Consider the following 17,007-nt stretch of genomic DNA (forward strand, 5'->3'; position numbering starts at 1 on the left):
TTACCAAAAAAAATGGTTCTATATAGAACCCTGGGGTTCCATACTTGGCCAATAGAACCTTTTACCAAAAAAAATGGTTCTATATAGAACCCTGGGGTTCCATACTTAGCCAATAGAACCTTTTACCAAAAAAAAATGGTTCTATATAGAACCCTGGGGTTCCATACTTGGCCAATAGAACCTTTTACCAAAAAAAATGGTTCTATATAGAACCCTGGGGTTCCATACTTGGCCAATAGAACCTTTTACCAAAAAAAATGGTTCTATATAGAACCCTGGGGTTCCATACTTGGCCAATAGAACCTTTTACCAAAAAAATGGTTCTATATAGAACCCTGGGGTTCCATAATTGGCCAATAGAACCTTTTACCAAAAAAATGGTTCTATATAGAACCCTGGGGTTCCATACTTGGCCAATAGAACCTTTTACCAAAAAAATGGTTCTATATAGAACCCTGGGGTTCCATACTTGGCCTATAGAACCTTTTACCAAAAAATGGTTCTATACAGAACCATTTTGGAGTTCCATATATGAAGCGGGGGATGGAACTATTTCTGGTTCTAAATAGAACCATTTCTTCTAAGAGTCTAGACATGCAAAAAAAAATAAAATAAAAGCTTGATTTTCACCACAGGTTTTTTCAACAAAATGAACAAATATTATACATGGTTATACACGCTCACTCACATAATATCTAACATTACTTAAAGAAATGCACAGCCAAATATCTCTGACACCAAAATCATAAGAAAAAATAAGAAATTAATAAGTGGAAAAAAATTGTTAAAGTTAGGATAAGCAATGTTTTTCATTAGCACTTTTTGTTATACTGGTTGAAACTCTCAATCGCAATCAATAATAGAAGAGGTCTACATTTTTTTTTAATTATATGTGCATTTCTCAAGACCAAAGAAATGTTCTCCATCTCATTGCTAATGCAATTAGGAGATTGCAATCCATGACGTTACTCAGACTTGGATTTATGCGTCACTATCAACGCTGAAATGAATCTGCAGCAGTCAGGTGAAGGTCAGAGCTCTTTAAAAGCATACTTCACCTCTGGAAAGATGAATGTGTATTTAAAATGGGTCATTTATGTAGAAGAAGGATGGTAACCCCTACTACTCCGCTTTCTCCACAGAACAAGAGTCTGCTAGCTTAGCTTCCAAAAAAAAGATGGCCGACACTATGTGTTCATTCTGTGAGTGAGATCGCCCTCTATGGGCGGGTTGAGGACATGCGGGACAGACCCGACTACTGACTGTAGTCTTTAGCCTCTGGAAAAACCAAATTTGATTTTTACGTCATCGGAGGATTTTTTCCACACAAAAAAAAACCCACATAAATCTCTCGTCTCAGGGCGATATGAGGGTGGAAAGCACGGTAATTTGAAAAAACTACAGGTTTCCTACTAATACAAGCTTAATGCTAAATCCTGAATATCCCTTTGTTCATTATCATTGTAATGTTATGTGCTTTAAGTCATAAAACTGTAATTTTACGCCGTCTCTATATACGCTTGTGTGTTTGAGGAGTGGCTTTGGAGGCTGGGAGCTAATGCTAACTCGCTAGCCTCTCCAAAGTAAACTACACTCTCAGAAAAAAAGGTACAAAAGCTGTCACTGGGGCTGTACCTTTTCAAAAGGTAAACTTTTGTCCATTTTAGGTGCTAATATGTACATTTTAGGTGCTGATATGTACATTTTAGGTGCTAATATGTCCATTTCAGGAGCTAATATGTCCATTTTAGGTCCTAATATGTACATTTTAGTTGCTAATATGTACATTTAGGTACTAATATGTACATTTAGGTACTAATATGTACATTTTAGGTGCTAAGTACATTTTAGGTGATAATATGTCCATTTCAGGAGCTAATATGTACATTTTAGGTGCTAATATGTACATTTTAGGTGCTAATATGTCCATTCCAGGAGCTAATATGTACATTTTAGGTGTTAATATGTCCATTCCAAGAGCTAATATGCACATTTTAGGTGCTAATATGTACCACTAAGGTACCAATATGCAGCCTTTGGGTACAAAAGTTTACCTTTTGAAAAGGTGTACAGCCCCAGTGACAGCTTTTGTACCTTTTTTTCTGAGAGTGTACCCTAGCTTTAGAGTTGCAGTGAAATGCAGGTAGTGACAGATCTGACTTTCAGTATTGCGATGTACATCAAAGTGAAACTGATTATTGGAGAAAAAAAAATAAGGAAGGAACATGTTTATATTAATCAGTTGTATCTGAATGCAACTTTGCGGTAGATTGCAAGAAAGGGGCGGGGTTTCAGCAAACTAAATGATTGCTGTTTTACGATACGTTTCAAAAAGGAAATGAGTCAAAATACGATCAATAACACATATTTCATGTCAACTATCAGTCTTGAAATCACATTTTATTTCATTAATTTTAACACATTTCATTTGCGATAGTATAGTAAATATCAGTATTAGATTGGAAATCAGTCTCCCATTTCTCCAGATGTTGAAATAGAAACCCATACTTGTGTGCAATACGGTACAAATTAACTAATCTAATGATGGAAAAAGATAAAAACAGACAAATTAACATTTGTCCAGCAAAATAACACAGACAATGCCGGAGAAGTTGAGCTGAGCATCCCAACTTCTCTCATTCCAGTCCATCTTAAATGGAAAAGTTCACTTAAAGTGACTTCTAGCCTCAACAAGTTCAGTTTTACGTAACAATAAACACATATAAAACATGATCTCGCAGGCTGATCTGTCATGGCTTTATATGTAATGTGCTTCTTGAAACCAGATGAAAGGTTTTAGTCCAGTTATTAGTCATTCAACATCATAAACGCCATCTCTTATAAGCTAAATGAGCTCCTGTTGTTTCCCAATTGTTTGCTTCTGCAGAAGGTCAGAACAAGTATTTGCACACATAAGTCGCGCTTAAAAATGCAATTCCAAACACAAAAATGTCATTTGCAAACAAATGCTAGAGCTTTTCTAAGAACGAAGTCCTTTTTCAGTGGATGTATGAAGTCGTAAAACTAGCATTTCAGATGAAATGCTGACAAAGAAACCTCTAAAAGGAAGGATTTCCGATCTGAAGGTCAAAGTTCGTCCGCAATTATTGCGTTTCCCTTTCAGTAATAGACATCCAGATGTATGCGAGTCCCATAAACACAATGTATGTTTTGTGTGGACCTGTGTTTAATTACAGCCGTATGACGACAGCACATGTGCTTCTGTTATTTGAGAGCAGCATTTAAAGCAACACGATTCATTTAACCTTGAGTGGAAAAGTCAAAACGAGTAGCTATAGTTCACATGCAATACCGTCAGCTTTATGGCTAGAAATTTCAGAGATATATTATTCATCTCAGCCTTTTCCTTTTCATAACGCTTTGCAGGCAGTTACAAAAGCACAGGAGAATGAGTGAACCCCAGAAAACCTGTCAAGAATGTGCTGTCCAATATTATATAGTTTACATAAAGAAAGCAAAGCCCATTTTTTGTTAATTTTTTTTCCATCATGTCGCAAATTTTACCATAATGCATCACAAAAAATGTCTCATTCTCAATGTTACAAATTAAAAATATTCTTTTACCATAATCCAAATAATTGTCATTCATATTTTTATACAGCCAACAAATTTAATGTGGTGCATGCAATTAATTAAATTAACACTCTAAAAATGGGTTGTTTCAACCCAAATTTGGGTCAAATATGGACAAAAAAATGTTTAAAAAAAATTACAGTTGAAAGTAAAAGTTGAAGTTGGGTTACATTTTTAACCCAACATTTGGGTTTGTCCATATTTGACCCAAATTTGGGTTCAAACAACCCAGCATTTTATTAGAGTGTAAATTTAGCAGACGCTTTTATTCAAAGCATCTTAAAAATGAGTGACATCACAAGAAATCTGACATGTGTACCTATTAAGAAAAGCCTAATTTGCATCATTCTTGCATATAATTTATGCTACTTTTAACAAAAACAGGCTTGACAGGCTTTGAGAGATTCACCCTATAAACATCATCACTTCACTATTAACATATTCAAGGGTTGAAAGAAGAAAACGTGTAAACAGGCTCTGATCTCCTGTCTGCAACCGCCTCCTCTAAAGCAGATTTATATCGACTCGAGGAAAGTCAATGGAAAGGCTGCAGACAGCAATCTTGCACTGGAGGACGAAAACTTTGAGCGTCCCGAAGAAAGAGGCCTATTTATTAGTGTTATTGATGAAGAGCTTGAGTTCTCCCTATAGATCATAAGCTCATTCGTCCTCACACACACTCCCGCTGACGCAGCAAAGCCCTGATCCTCCTCAGAATGAGTGTGTTCTGGAGAGAGCATGCAACTCTCTCCGCTGGGATCAATATCCCGCCGCCATCATTGTGCTGAGGCAGAGGTACAGGGTGTGCCTGCTGAGACACACACGCATGGGTGTGTGTGTGTGCCATGTGTGTACTGTAGTATCCGAGTCTTTGCAAGGACACCCTGTCTATGAAAGGAATGAGAATGCACCGGGAACGACTCGGGAAACACGCTCTCCGTTGAGGGTTGCATTTCAACGTGAGATCTCTTCAAGGAGAAGGGTTTCATACTTTGCTGTAAGAGCGAGATTTTTCTAGACGTACCTGCAAAATACTATAGATGACCTAACTTTTACCACATGTATTTGTGGAGATGAAAGTGTACATTTCTGCATCGCTGAACTGCAAAATGTTGTGGACTGAATGTATTTAGAAAGTATTCGTCAACACTAAAGTCACGTCATGCACCAAATTCCAAACTTACAACTAATTTTGTCTATAAAAATTGTGAATGTAAGGCATTTTGTGCGCAACAAACAAAAACTAATTTGTGAACAAAATGCACCCAGCATGTCACAAAATGCTTTTTGTCCAATGGACAAAATCACGAAAGGGGAGTTTTTTGTGATTGAACATGTCATTAATGCATTTCATTCACAAAATGCACAATCTGTGTAGAACAGAAGCATTTCATTTACTGAATTTTACAACGTTAATTCATTCAGTCCACAAAATCAGTCTGGTTGCATTGCACTCAAGTCTCGACACCCCATAAATCTGAGCTTCAGAAATAGTAAACAGGTTTCCCAAACACTATTCTAACCAGCCATTGGTCAGCCAAACATTTAGCTCCGCCTCCAACTCAGCCCATTGGATGAGCTATAGATATATATCAGACTGGTCTGGATGCTTAAACAAGCAGTCATGTTATGAACGCTCCCTACAAAATCAACCTACAAATGAGTTGATCTGAGGCTGCGGGCGCTTTGAAATAAAGCTGAAAAGTGCGGCAAAAAAATTCAACGTTTTCTATTTAAATATCGTTTTCTCACACAAACCGCTCGTTTCGTGTCTTAGTCCATCAATGTGTACTTACATTTACGAGTCATTAAATCATGTTTAATTTGGACTTCTCTGTGCATGCTCTTTGAGGGGGTGGTGACCATAGACCTCCATTATATGACTGATAGAGAACGGTTTGACCTAAAATATCAAAATTAAAAATACTGTGGAAACAAAGACACCTACATCTTGGATGTCCTTGAGTTATAACATATCAAAAATTAATTTCAAAGTGAACTATCCCTTTAACACCGGAAACTACACACAGATCACTTTTCATATAGCCTAAATACATTCAACCCATTGTCATTATTAGCATCTTAAACTTTTGTCACACAAAACACAGTCCACACAATCTATTCGCAATGGATGCAAAAAGCAAACTCAAATAATTTTCCATATTAAAGAAACGCTCTGTAAAAGGGAAAAGCTGGCAATATCAGCATTGGTTGACCAAACTATTCAAGGCCTGTATAACAGAAGTTCTTGGACGACGTGATGCCAAAGTTAACACAGATTGTTGAGATCTGGGCAGGAATAATCGCACACATGCCAACTCAAGACCCGCAGGAACCGAATGCCCCTTTACAACATCGAAACATTAATAATTAAACAGCTGACCTCTTGACCCTGAGCTGGAACACATACAAGAAATTCTCTTGCACTCAAACACTTTCCACGCTCACAAACGTTCTGCAGTTGGTCAAAACTTCCTCAAAACTACTCAATAACTATGAGGAGGATCAACTTTTCTGTTCACAAGCATGCACATGACACTCGAGCAAAATCAACAATGTATTTAAGTTCTTACACCAAATCATAAGTGCAGAAAGCAGATCTGGAAGTCCAGGAATTCAAAATCAGCATGTGACTAATATTCCTACACCCAGAGCACAGCTGCCTTCAGATGTATGACCGCCAATGAGAAAACATCTGTTAACTCTTCACGTTTACAGTCTAAATGTTCAATGGCTATAGTCTATAATCTATAGAGTTTTGATGACCTTTCCATTTATGAGATAAGAATCGATTTTTTCACAGTTTTGTTTTGATCACGTTACTGAGAGGAAAACAACACTTTGCTCATAAATTGAACATCGTTATTTACTGTAAAAATGAATATGCTTTATCTAATCAATAGAATTGTGGCAACAGATTACAAGCAATATTATTAATTAAATAACAAATTAGAATTGAGTAATAATTAATCAAATTATTCCTTAAAAGTTAAATTTACACCAAAAAATTAACAAAAATATCTCACTAACTATTAAGAACTCTTTATTTTATATTGCCAACATTGAAGACACCGTTAATTTGATGAATTATTACTCAATTCTAATTTGTTAAATTTAATTAATAATATTGCTTGTAATCTGTTGCCACAATTTTTTTGATTAGATAAAGCATATTCATTTTTACGGTGTTGTTTGCAAGCATTTTTTTCTCTCTACACAAGCTTTTGCCATACGTTTAGAACCGGAGTTATGAATGGTTCCCACTTAACAAGGAACGTTTATAGAATTTTGGCAAATATTTTGTCGAGGTTCTCTCGAAAGTTGAACAAACGTTCTTCCAGAAACATGAATAGAATGTTTGTTCTGTTGTTGTCTTTAAAAACGTTCTTGAAACGTTAGTACAAAACGTTATTTAGATGTTCCAGCTTTTTTAAACATTTACTTACTGCTTTTTCAGAGCATATAGAAAACATTTAAAAGTAACGTTCCCATGTTTGCAAAATTGCGAAAAACATTTTGAAAACTGGATGTTTTTGATGAAAACATTGCAGGATTTTTCTCCATATAATGGACTTCAATGGGGTCCAAACGGTTCAAGGTCCAAAAGACAGTTTCAGTGCAGCTTTAAAGGGCTTTAAACGACACCAGACGATGAATAAGGGTCTTATCAAGTGAAACGATCGGTCGGTTCATTCACTGAACAAAATGAACTAAATGACTCGAAAAAAGATTCGTTCATTTTTTGATGAACAAGTTTGAACAGGAGAGTCACGAATGCGCTTCACAGAACAGAGCAAGGCGAGCATTTGGGCTTATAAAACTGAAACTTTTTTATCTATTTTTTAAATGAGTGATCGTTTCCCTTGACAAGACCCTTATTCATCGTCTGGTGTCGTTTAAAGCTGCACTGAAACTCTCATTTGGACCTCGAACCGTTTGGACCCCATTGAAGTCCATTATATGGAGAAAAATCCTGGAATGTTTTCATCAAAAACCTTAATTTCTTTTCGACTGAAGAAAGAAAGACATGGACATCTTGGATGACATGGGGGCGAGTAAATCATCAGCAAAAGTTGTTTTTTTTTTTAAAGTAATACTCCTTTAATGATCAGCTAGAAACCATAGCAAACCAGTTAACCACTGTCTTTACCACTGTAAGGTGGTCATGGTTTGTTTTTTAACTACTCATCAAGCAGCAGATGATCACCTCGGGTCATGCAGAAACAGAGTTGGACAAGAATAAGATTTATAATCACTATAGAAATCTCCAGGCACTTCACTGGTTTTCCATGATCATCGGATGCCCTGTCAATCAACCCTTAGAAAAGCTTAACCCTATCCATAACCATTAACTGCTAAACCACACAACCCATTATAGGCTAATTTTAAACGGTAGAACTAATAAAGGCATAGAAAGCACCATTCATCGTGAATGTTTGAGTAAATAGTCAAATGATGTGTGACATTAACATTGAGTATCTACACGTGTGGATCCAGGCTTCAGCTTGAGCGGATTTCCAAGGAAGTTTCCAGTCCTTGCCCTCCATCCGTGCCTCTTAAGTTCTTCCTACTCCCCGTTTACTATAGACACTGTAATGCATCACAGTGTGACAAATGAGCGTTATAACAGCCGACATGTCCTGTTGGACGGAGTTTTGATCGCGAACACACAAGCGCGCGCGCTGAAGTTTTGACAAACAACCCGTCGTGACGTACCAAACACAAACGCAAACATCTATAAACAAACAAACAGCTCAATCTGGTCGGGAATACCGACGACACTCTTTATTCCTCGTTCTTCCCTTCCCCAGAAAAAGCGCCATGTTGAGAGAGAGCAGTGGTGTTTTTCGACTTACCTTGGCTATGGCTTTTTTATATCTCATTGTCGCTTGCTGAATAAGACTGTGTATTTTGATATTCCCATCCCCACAGGGAACGACCACCCGGGTCCTTCCAAAACACACTGTCACTTTCATATTCGCCCGATATTCCCAGAGACTCCACAGGGAAGCGCGTAAAGTGTTGAACTCTTCAGGAAGAATCAGTAAGCGACGGCAACATTATATCCATACAGGTAAAAAAGCGGGATAAATCCTCATGTTGTGCTCCTCAGGTGGGACTGGACCACCTGTTCGGCGTCTGAGTGAGCTCGTGTCGCGGGTGAAGTGGCCGTGGGTTGGGCTTCGGTTCACTCACTCACACACACACACACACACACACTCTCTCTCTCGCTCTCTCTCTCTCTCTCTCTCTCTCTCTCTCTCTCTCTCTCTCTCTCTCTCTCTCTCTCTCTCTCTCTCTCTCTCTCTCTCTCTCTCTCTCTCTCTCTCTCTCTCTCTCTCTCTCTCTCTCTCTCTCTCTCTCTCTCTCTCTCTCTCTCTCTCTCTCTCTCTCTCTCTCTCTCTCTCTCTCTCTCTCTCTCCTTCAGTCTGACTCACAGCCCGTGTAGCTACATGAGGATCTGTTTCAGGTTAATGATAACTACTCGTTAAATAGTAGGCTGTTCCAGTGGTTACTAGCATAGGATAGCCTACTCTTAGTTTGGACTGGAGATTGGCTACTCTTAAAAATAAAGATTCTAAAGTTATTTTCTTGGTGTTGATTTTTTAATTTTTATTTATTTATTTATTATTATTTTTTTACAATGATCCCAAGAGCCTTTTTTTTGTTTCCCGAAAACTGTCAGTGATCTGAGCCATTTTTTTAGTGTGAATAATAATGTTTTGTGGGATGTAAAGGTGTTATGGATGTTTAAAGGGATGGTTCGGCCAAAAAAAATGTTCCAAACCATTCATTCTCGGAACACAAATGATGATCTTTTTGATGAAATCTGATCGCTTTCTGTCCCTAAAGTGGTAAATAATGTTGTTGTTGTTGTTGTTGTTTCACAAACAAACCATTCGCGTTGCTTCCACAGAGGTTAAACCACTGGAGTCACATGGATTACTTTAATGATCTCATTTCTTTCTGGGGCTTGAAAGTGTCAGTTGTGCAGCCGTCAATAGAGGGACAGAAATCGCACAGAATTCATTCAAAAGATGAACACACATTTGTGTTGCGAAGATCTTTGACATGAGTAGCCTAATTAATGACAGAATTTTCATTTTGGGGTGAACTATCCCTTTAAGGTTCGTTATGGAGCCATTGATAGCTAGATAACCTTTATATTCAACATCTAAAGATCCACAAGTAAATTATAGTCCACACTACATAGTTTATCATGTCGCCTGGACATCTCGTCTGATGTTGAGATTGCATGTAACAGCCTGAGAGTATTACCTTACGTGTCTGATGTTGAGATGTTGCTTTACCGGTCTGATGTTGCTGAGCTCATGTGGTTTTAAGCTTAAACATGCCAGTTATGTATCATCATTAGCGAGTCCAAGCTGCCTATGATGGTGATGGATCTGATGCTGGTCTTCATCAAGCTAGACCTCCTTGAGCCAGTAACAAACCAGATAATATATCCAAAAAAACGGCTTAAAAGGGATAGTTCACTTTGAAATTAGTTTTTTATATGTTTTATCTTACCTCAAGGGCATCCAAGATGTAGGGGTCTTTGTCACAGTATTTTCAATTTCTATATTTTTAGGTCAAACCGTTGTTGTCTGTCAGTCATATAATGGAGGTCTATGGTCACCACCTCAAAGAGTATGCACAGAGAAGTCCAAATTAAACATGATTTAATGACTCATAAATGTAAATACACATTGACGGCCTAAAACACAAAACGAGCGGTTTGTGTGAGAAAACGAACAGTATTTATATCGTTTTACCTCTTGTTAAAAATATAACAAGACCTAAAAAATAAAAATAAAATGAAACTACTGCGGAAATATAAATATATTCATATAAAATGACTTATTTGTTAGATTTTCATTCTAATGAAATCTTTTAAGACATAAATGTAAAACTGCATCCACATTTGGCAAGAACAGAGGTTTATTTTTTTCCTTTCCAGTGAAGACATTGGACAGATTCACAGCGCTTGTTTACAAGACAGATCATGTCTTTCATACTAGTTCAAGAAACTGTGTGGCCATCGGTCTCTAGAAAATGTTTTTTTTTTTTTTTTATCAGTGAAGATAAATACGTTTTGACAAAAAAAAGGTAAAAAAAACTTTTCTTATTATTTCTGCTTTTTATAATGCATAACGCCCCCTTGTGGTAGAAGCAGGGGCTTTGTCCTGAAGTATCTGCTTTTCTCTTCTAATGAAGATTTATTGATTTCTGAAGCATCCAGTGACGTGACATCTGTGTATCTGCAAAATGTCAGGCTTACGTAAGATGATGTATATTGTACAGAAATGTTTTGCGGATGACACACACAGACACATTTTGGTCGGGCTTCTCCATATGGGTCTCATTAGTGCTGAATCCTCAGCTAGGAGGAGCTGAAAGAACAGGCTGTTGCTGAGTGAGATTTGCTTACAAAGACTAGCAGAGAGTCTGTCATCCTTCAGCTCTCTCTCTCTCTCTCTCTCTGAGTCGACCCCATAGTAAGTGACGTACAGAGAGTGAGTAGTACCACGTGACCGCTGCAGATTTATTTTTGAGCTAATAATGCAAGAGAAAAATACTGTATAAGTCTGAATCCAAGGACATGTTTTTTCATCTCTTATTTACGGTAATTATGACATGGTCTTCAATATTATGGAAGGCGATTAGCATGCAAAACTTGAAATTGACGGCTTGACGCACACAGCATTGATATACAGTTCTGTGATGATGAATTTATGGAGGTCGTAAGCTTGCATCCCCTCGACAAATGGCAAATATGATTTTACATTATTTTATATCAATATAACATTCACCAATACCGTTCAACAGACCAGTGTCATTTTCAGGGAGTCAAGCATCCAAAATCACATACTATAAAATAGGTTATATAAAATAGAATAGTGCGTCTGGTTTATATATAGAACATACTTTTTAGCGGTCGTGAAGTAATTACTTGTTCAAAATAAGTACCTACTCAAGAGAGTATGAGATTTAGGACGCAGCCCAAGTCATAACTGCGACTTCCGGCAGTAGCACCTCATTGCAGTACACGAGATCCAGGGGGCGGAGTCGGATCCAGATCTGAGGGGTGGAGTTGGGTAGGTTTAGGGGTGGGGTTAGGGATCAGGGGGTGGAGCTGGGTAGCTTTAGGGGTGGGGTTAGGGATCAGGGGGCGGAGATGGGTAGGTTTAGGGGTGGGGTTAGGGATCAGGGGGTGGAGCTGGGTAGGTTTAGGGATCGAAGTGGAGCTGGCAGGTTTAGGGGTGGGGTTAGGGATCAGGGGGTGGAGCTGGGTAGGTTTAGGGATCGAAGTGGAGCTGGTAGGTTTAGGGGTGGGGTTAGGGATATGGGTGGAGCTGGGTAGGTTCAGGGGTTAGGGTTAGGGATCAGGGCGTGGAGTTGGGTAGGTTTAGGGGTGGGTTTGGGGATCAGGGGGTGGAACTGGGTAGGTTTAGCGATCAGGGGTTGGAGCTGGCAGGTTTAGGGGTGGGGTTAGGGATCGGGGTGGAGCTGGGTAGGTTCAGGGGTTAGGGTTAGGGATCAGGGGTGGAGTTGGGTAGGTTTAGGGGTGGGTTTGGGGATCAGGGGGTGGAACTGGGTAGGTTTAGCGATCAGGGGGTGGAGCTGGCAGGTTTAGGGGTGGGGTTAGGGATCAGGGGGTGGAGCTGGGTAGGTTTAGGGGTGGGGTTAGGGATCAGGGGTGGAGCTAGGTAGGATTAGGGGTTGGTTTAGGGATCAGGGGGTGGAGCTAGGTAGGTTTAAGGGTGGGTTTAGGGATCAGGGGGTGGAGCTAGGTAGGTTTAGGGGTGGGTTTAGGGATCAGGGGGTGGAGCTAGGAAGGTTTAGGTACATGTAAGGTGGAAGGAGTTGGATCTGGATCCGACTCCTCCCCGTGGATTTCATGTTCTGCAGTGAGAACCCCAGTGAGGTTTAGGGGTGTGGTTAGGGATCAGAGGGTGGAGCAAGTAGGTTTAGGGGTGGGGTTATGGATCAGGGGGTGGAGTTGGGTAGGATTAGGGGTGGGTTTAGGGATCAGGGGGTGGAGCTAGGTAGGTTTAGGGGTGGGGTTAGGGATCAGGGGGTGGAGCTAGATAGGTTTAGGGATCAGGGGGTGGAGTTGGGTAGGATTAGGGGTGGGTTTAGGGATCAGGGGGTGGAGCTAGGTAGGATTAGGGGTGGGTTTAGTGATCAGGGGGTGGAGCTAGGTAGGTTTAGGGGTGGGTTTAGGGATCAGGGGGTGGAGCTAGGTAGGTTTAGGGGTGGGTTTAGTGATCAGGGGGTGGAGCTAGGTAGGATTAGGGGTGGGTTTAGTGATCAGGGGGTGGAGCTAGGTAGGTTTAGTGATCAGGGGGTGGAGCTAGGTAGGTTTAGGGGTGGGTTTAGGGATCAGGGGGTGGAGCTAGGTAGGATTAGGGGTGGGTTTAGTGATCAGGGGGTGGAGCTAGGTAGGTTTAGGGGTGGGTTTAGGGATTAGGGGGTGGAGCTAGGTAGGATTAGGGGTGGGTTTAGTGATCAGGGGGTGGAGCTAGGTAGGATTAGGGGTGGGTTTAGTGATCAGGGGGTGGAGCTAGGTAGGATTAGGGGTGGGTTTAGTGATCAGGGGGTGGAGCTAGGTAGGATTAGGGGTGGGTTTAGTGATCAGGGGGTGGAGCTAGGTAGGTTTAGGGGTGGGTTTAGTGATCAGGGGGTGGAGCTAGGTAGGTTTAGGGGTGGGTTTAGTGATCAGGGGGTGGAGCTAGGTCGGTGTAGGTACATGAAAGTATCTGGATCCAACTCCTCCCTGTGGACTTCATGTTCTGCAGTGAGAACCATCTCACTTCAGGTACCAGAGTAAGATAGTGATGTAACTTTACTAAAAAAATACGGGATTATTTATTTTTTGCCTTATGTGTGTTTTTAACTCATTTTGTACATGTAACTTAGTTTTATTGTAAATGAAGAAATTCCTTTCAACAAATTTCCCGTCAACACAGATGTATTAGTTGCGTCCACCATATTTCCTCACTTTCACGCCCTAAACTCATGGGAAATCTCTCTGCGGTGGCTCACATGCATTCAACTTATAAACAGAAATGACGTACAAAGATGCTAAAAATTCACCTTTAATAATTACCGATGATGATGAAGTCATTCTCCTTAAAGCATTTACGAAAAAGTGTGTTTTTATTTGTTTATTTGACAAGCAGCAGAATCATGTTTGTCACCTCTTATATTTCGAAAGTAAATGCAATTATCAGTATACCGGTTTTATTACAATATTTCTTTTTACTTTGATACATTAAAAAAAGAATACACACAACAACTGCAACGTGAGAAAAAGAAAGCGTGGTTGTTTTTTTTCCGGCCGTTTCTCAAACTTTTCACTTGTTTTGCTCTATGTGATGCATTTCATTCGCTCGCTTTCTCTTGTAGATTACGTCTAAAAATGTATTATCCTTTTACACTGGAGTAGCTATAGGCATTCTTCTCGTTTGGTAGACGCACTGAGCGTGGCACTGGTGATGTAAACAGCATAAAATCAGAAGGAGGAAGAGGAGGAGGAGGGCGGGGGGGTGGAGAGATGAAGTATGACCGTCCAGCGACTCAGAGGCCCGATAACAAAGATGGAGGCACAGAGTCCCGATTCAATCCGATGGTCGAGTGCCGGAGCCAGCCAGAGCCGAAAATAAAACACATCTTAACCGTTCACGCTTCACGGCGTTGATTTTCTTTCATTAAATTATTATGGTTTTATGCGACATAGCTGTATTCATCCGCAGAGCTCTGGCTGCGCTCGATGTACTGCTTGTCGATAAGAACCTCAATGCACTTCTTGATCATGCTGATACTCGGGCTGAATCTCGCTTTGGATTGGTTGATTACCTGAAAGAAAAAACACACACACAAAGAAAAATTAGGAGGCTTATATTTAAATGCAGTGTATAGTATGCACATACGGTGCAATTCAAATACATTGCACATTATAAAATGGACAGTTCCAGTCCTAGATGCTGATTGGTAACAAAAAAAAAGTAGTAATGTACTGTAGTAACAGCGAAAACACTGAAAACATAAATGCAGAATTAAGATTACTTGATGACAGTGATTTGAACATAATAATTGCATGAGTAAAATAAAAAAGTGATAAAGTCACATTCTGTACACATTCAGGGTTATCATCATTAACTAATACGTTTCTAAGCTAAAAAAAAATTATATTAGTCGAAAAACTTTTGTTGCGATGGCAATAAACTGAACCAAGTTTATGTTGAAGCACTAAAATTATTAACTGGAAATAAATAAATATTTAAAATCGAATTCATTCTTTTTATCAATCCAAAAACTAAAAAAAACCAGTGCTTATTTACATAGCCGTATAGCCCTTAATCCTGTAATTGTGGACAAATGTGGGCACAGAGGAATTTGTATTTATTATAAATGTTATATCACTGTCTTCGATAAAGTTTTGTCTATCCATTTATGGTGTTTTTTTTTTATTTTGGGGGTATTTTTGAATTTATTTACTTCAAAAAGTACCATATTTTCGATTTATTTTTAAAAATTTTTAACTACATTAAAATATCATTCTAATAAGTTCTTAGAGCTAAACCCTAAAGATGAAGTAACTTTGCTGTCACCTGGTGTCTTATTTTGGCTTATTTTAGAGCGCTCAAAATTACAGTTTTGCCCATTCATTTCTATGGGTGGCCATTTTTGACCCAAATACAAGATGAAGGAGTTTTTTGGGAGGGTTTTTTAACCCACTTAACATTGTAGAATTGAGTAAAAAAAAAATGTGTGTGTGTTCAAGAGGCAAACGTCTTGTATCGCTCAGATCAATGGAAGTATTTTTAAAAAAATAAATCAAAACTATTTTTACGGTTTTAGGGTTAATTATTTTAGTTTTATTATTATTTTCTCTGAAAAATACACCCCCATGCCCACTTTGTTGTGTTTATTTTTCTCTATATGGCATACTTTTTCACATAATAAAAAAAAAGTTGCATTTAGAGTTTGCAGTGTGTTAATGTTCTGAATCTGAACCTTACATTCAGATACGAGTTGTTTATAAACTTGGGAACGAGAACGTTCTTGAGAACTGATCTTGTCGTGACTGACCCAGAAACTGAGGATTTTATCTTTTTTCAGCCAAGCTTGTGAACAGATTAAAGTTGCAGACTTTATTGATATTTCATATTTCCTACAAGATAAAAAAGCTAAGCAAACTTGCCGGCATCACACTGTGTCCTTGATACGCAGCACGACGAATACATGAATGTTAGCATGTCTAGATGCTGGACGAGAAGATAAACTTATCTAATAAAGCAACAAATTGAAGGCTGAGGGCTGCTGTTTTCTGTGTGTGTGTGTGTGTGTGTGTGTGTGTGGACAGCTGCATTATAACACTGCAGGAATAACTGGAGCGCTAGTAGAAACTGACAGCCCATAATCAAATACATCTCCCTGAGTTCACCCCTACATTAGCAGCCGACAGCTGAATATGTTAGTAAATGTTTTGTCATTTCCACAGCGCTGACTAAAAGCAACTTGTTTGTAGAGCCCGACCGATAAAGGATTTTGAAGGCCGAATATTTTGAGGTTTTAACTGATGGTCTTCAAAAAAAGTAACAATTCCAGTCTTCGGGGTCTATTGGACCCCAGACAATAATATTTAATTTTGTAACAGAATAGTTTTTTTTTTTTTAACAAATATAATTTTACTCTGTTTATTAATGTTTTTACTCAACATTTGTGTAGTTTTTGGAAGATTTATGATTTTTTTATTTATTTCTATAAATAAATAAATAAATATTTATTTAAATAGGATTTTTACAAAAAAAACAGCATTTTATGTTAAATAAACTTTATAAAAGACCCAGATTTCTAACTTTCATTCCTGGGGATACCATGGATAATTTTACAAGGTTGAATGTAAGATTTTTTGCCTAATTTTTGGAAAAAACAGGTTAAAATTTGTAATAAGTCACTTTATCCACTAGATGGCTATAGAGCTTCACTAGGCCTATAACTATTTGAATTACTGAAAGATATAGTTTCTAAAGTTGGATTCAGTTGGATTCATATCTAAATATTGTAAAAGCACACTTATAACAAAAATAAAATACTTTTTGTCAAAGTTTAGCCTTGGTCAAAGTTGGAGTCTTAAGATTTGATCATTTATTTCAACTGAACAGCAATAACAAATTAGCAAATAAAGCAGTAAAAATAAAATATAAAAAAAAAAAAAGAAGTAAATTGGGTAGAAAATCGAATAACTAGGAACAATAGTTTGGAACAATAGAACAGATGGTCTCATCTCTTTTATTTTTTTTATAGCCTTACAAATGTATTCCTGTGTGTGTGTGCACATTTTCAATGTGTCTTAGTGTTACCAATTTATTTTTGCGGTGGTTCTGCATTTTAGAGTATTTT

General features: G+C 38.5%; 2 protein-coding genes across 8 annotated transcripts in view; both read right to left on the reverse strand.

Moving 5' to 3' along the window:
- The window catches only part of pard3aa (par-3 family cell polarity regulator alpha, a), a 516,002-nt gene extending 507,097 nt beyond the window's left edge, over positions 1–8,905 (reverse strand). For 2 of the 7 annotated variants that reach the window (XM_089125821.1, XM_089125818.1), the window contains exon 1: positions 8,451–8,905. In XM_089125821.1, the coding sequence (XP_088981947.1) occupies positions 8,451–8,570 (120 nt within the window). In that variant the 5' untranslated portion in view covers positions 8,571–8,905. The remainder of the gene's footprint in view (positions 1–8,450) is intronic. The other 5 variants (XM_089125820.1, XM_089125816.1, XM_089125819.1 and 2 more) reach the window with 3 other exon arrangements.
- Positions 8,906–13,739: 4,834 nt separating this feature from the next.
- cul2 (cullin 2) overlaps positions 13,740–17,007 on the reverse strand; it is a 34,908-nt gene continuing 31,640 nt past the window's right edge. The window contains exon 21 of the mRNA XM_039690582.2: positions 13,740–14,457. Within this exon, the coding sequence (XP_039546516.1) occupies positions 14,326–14,457 (132 nt within the window). The 3' untranslated portion in view covers positions 13,740–14,325. The remainder of the gene's footprint in view (positions 14,458–17,007) is intronic.

The sequence above is a fragment of the Pimephales promelas genome, chromosome 22 (assembly GCF_988280905.1).
Source record: "Pimephales promelas chromosome 22, fPimPro1.hap1.1, whole genome shotgun sequence".
Lineage (NCBI taxonomy): Eukaryota > Metazoa > Chordata > Actinopteri > Cypriniformes > Leuciscidae > Pimephales > Pimephales promelas.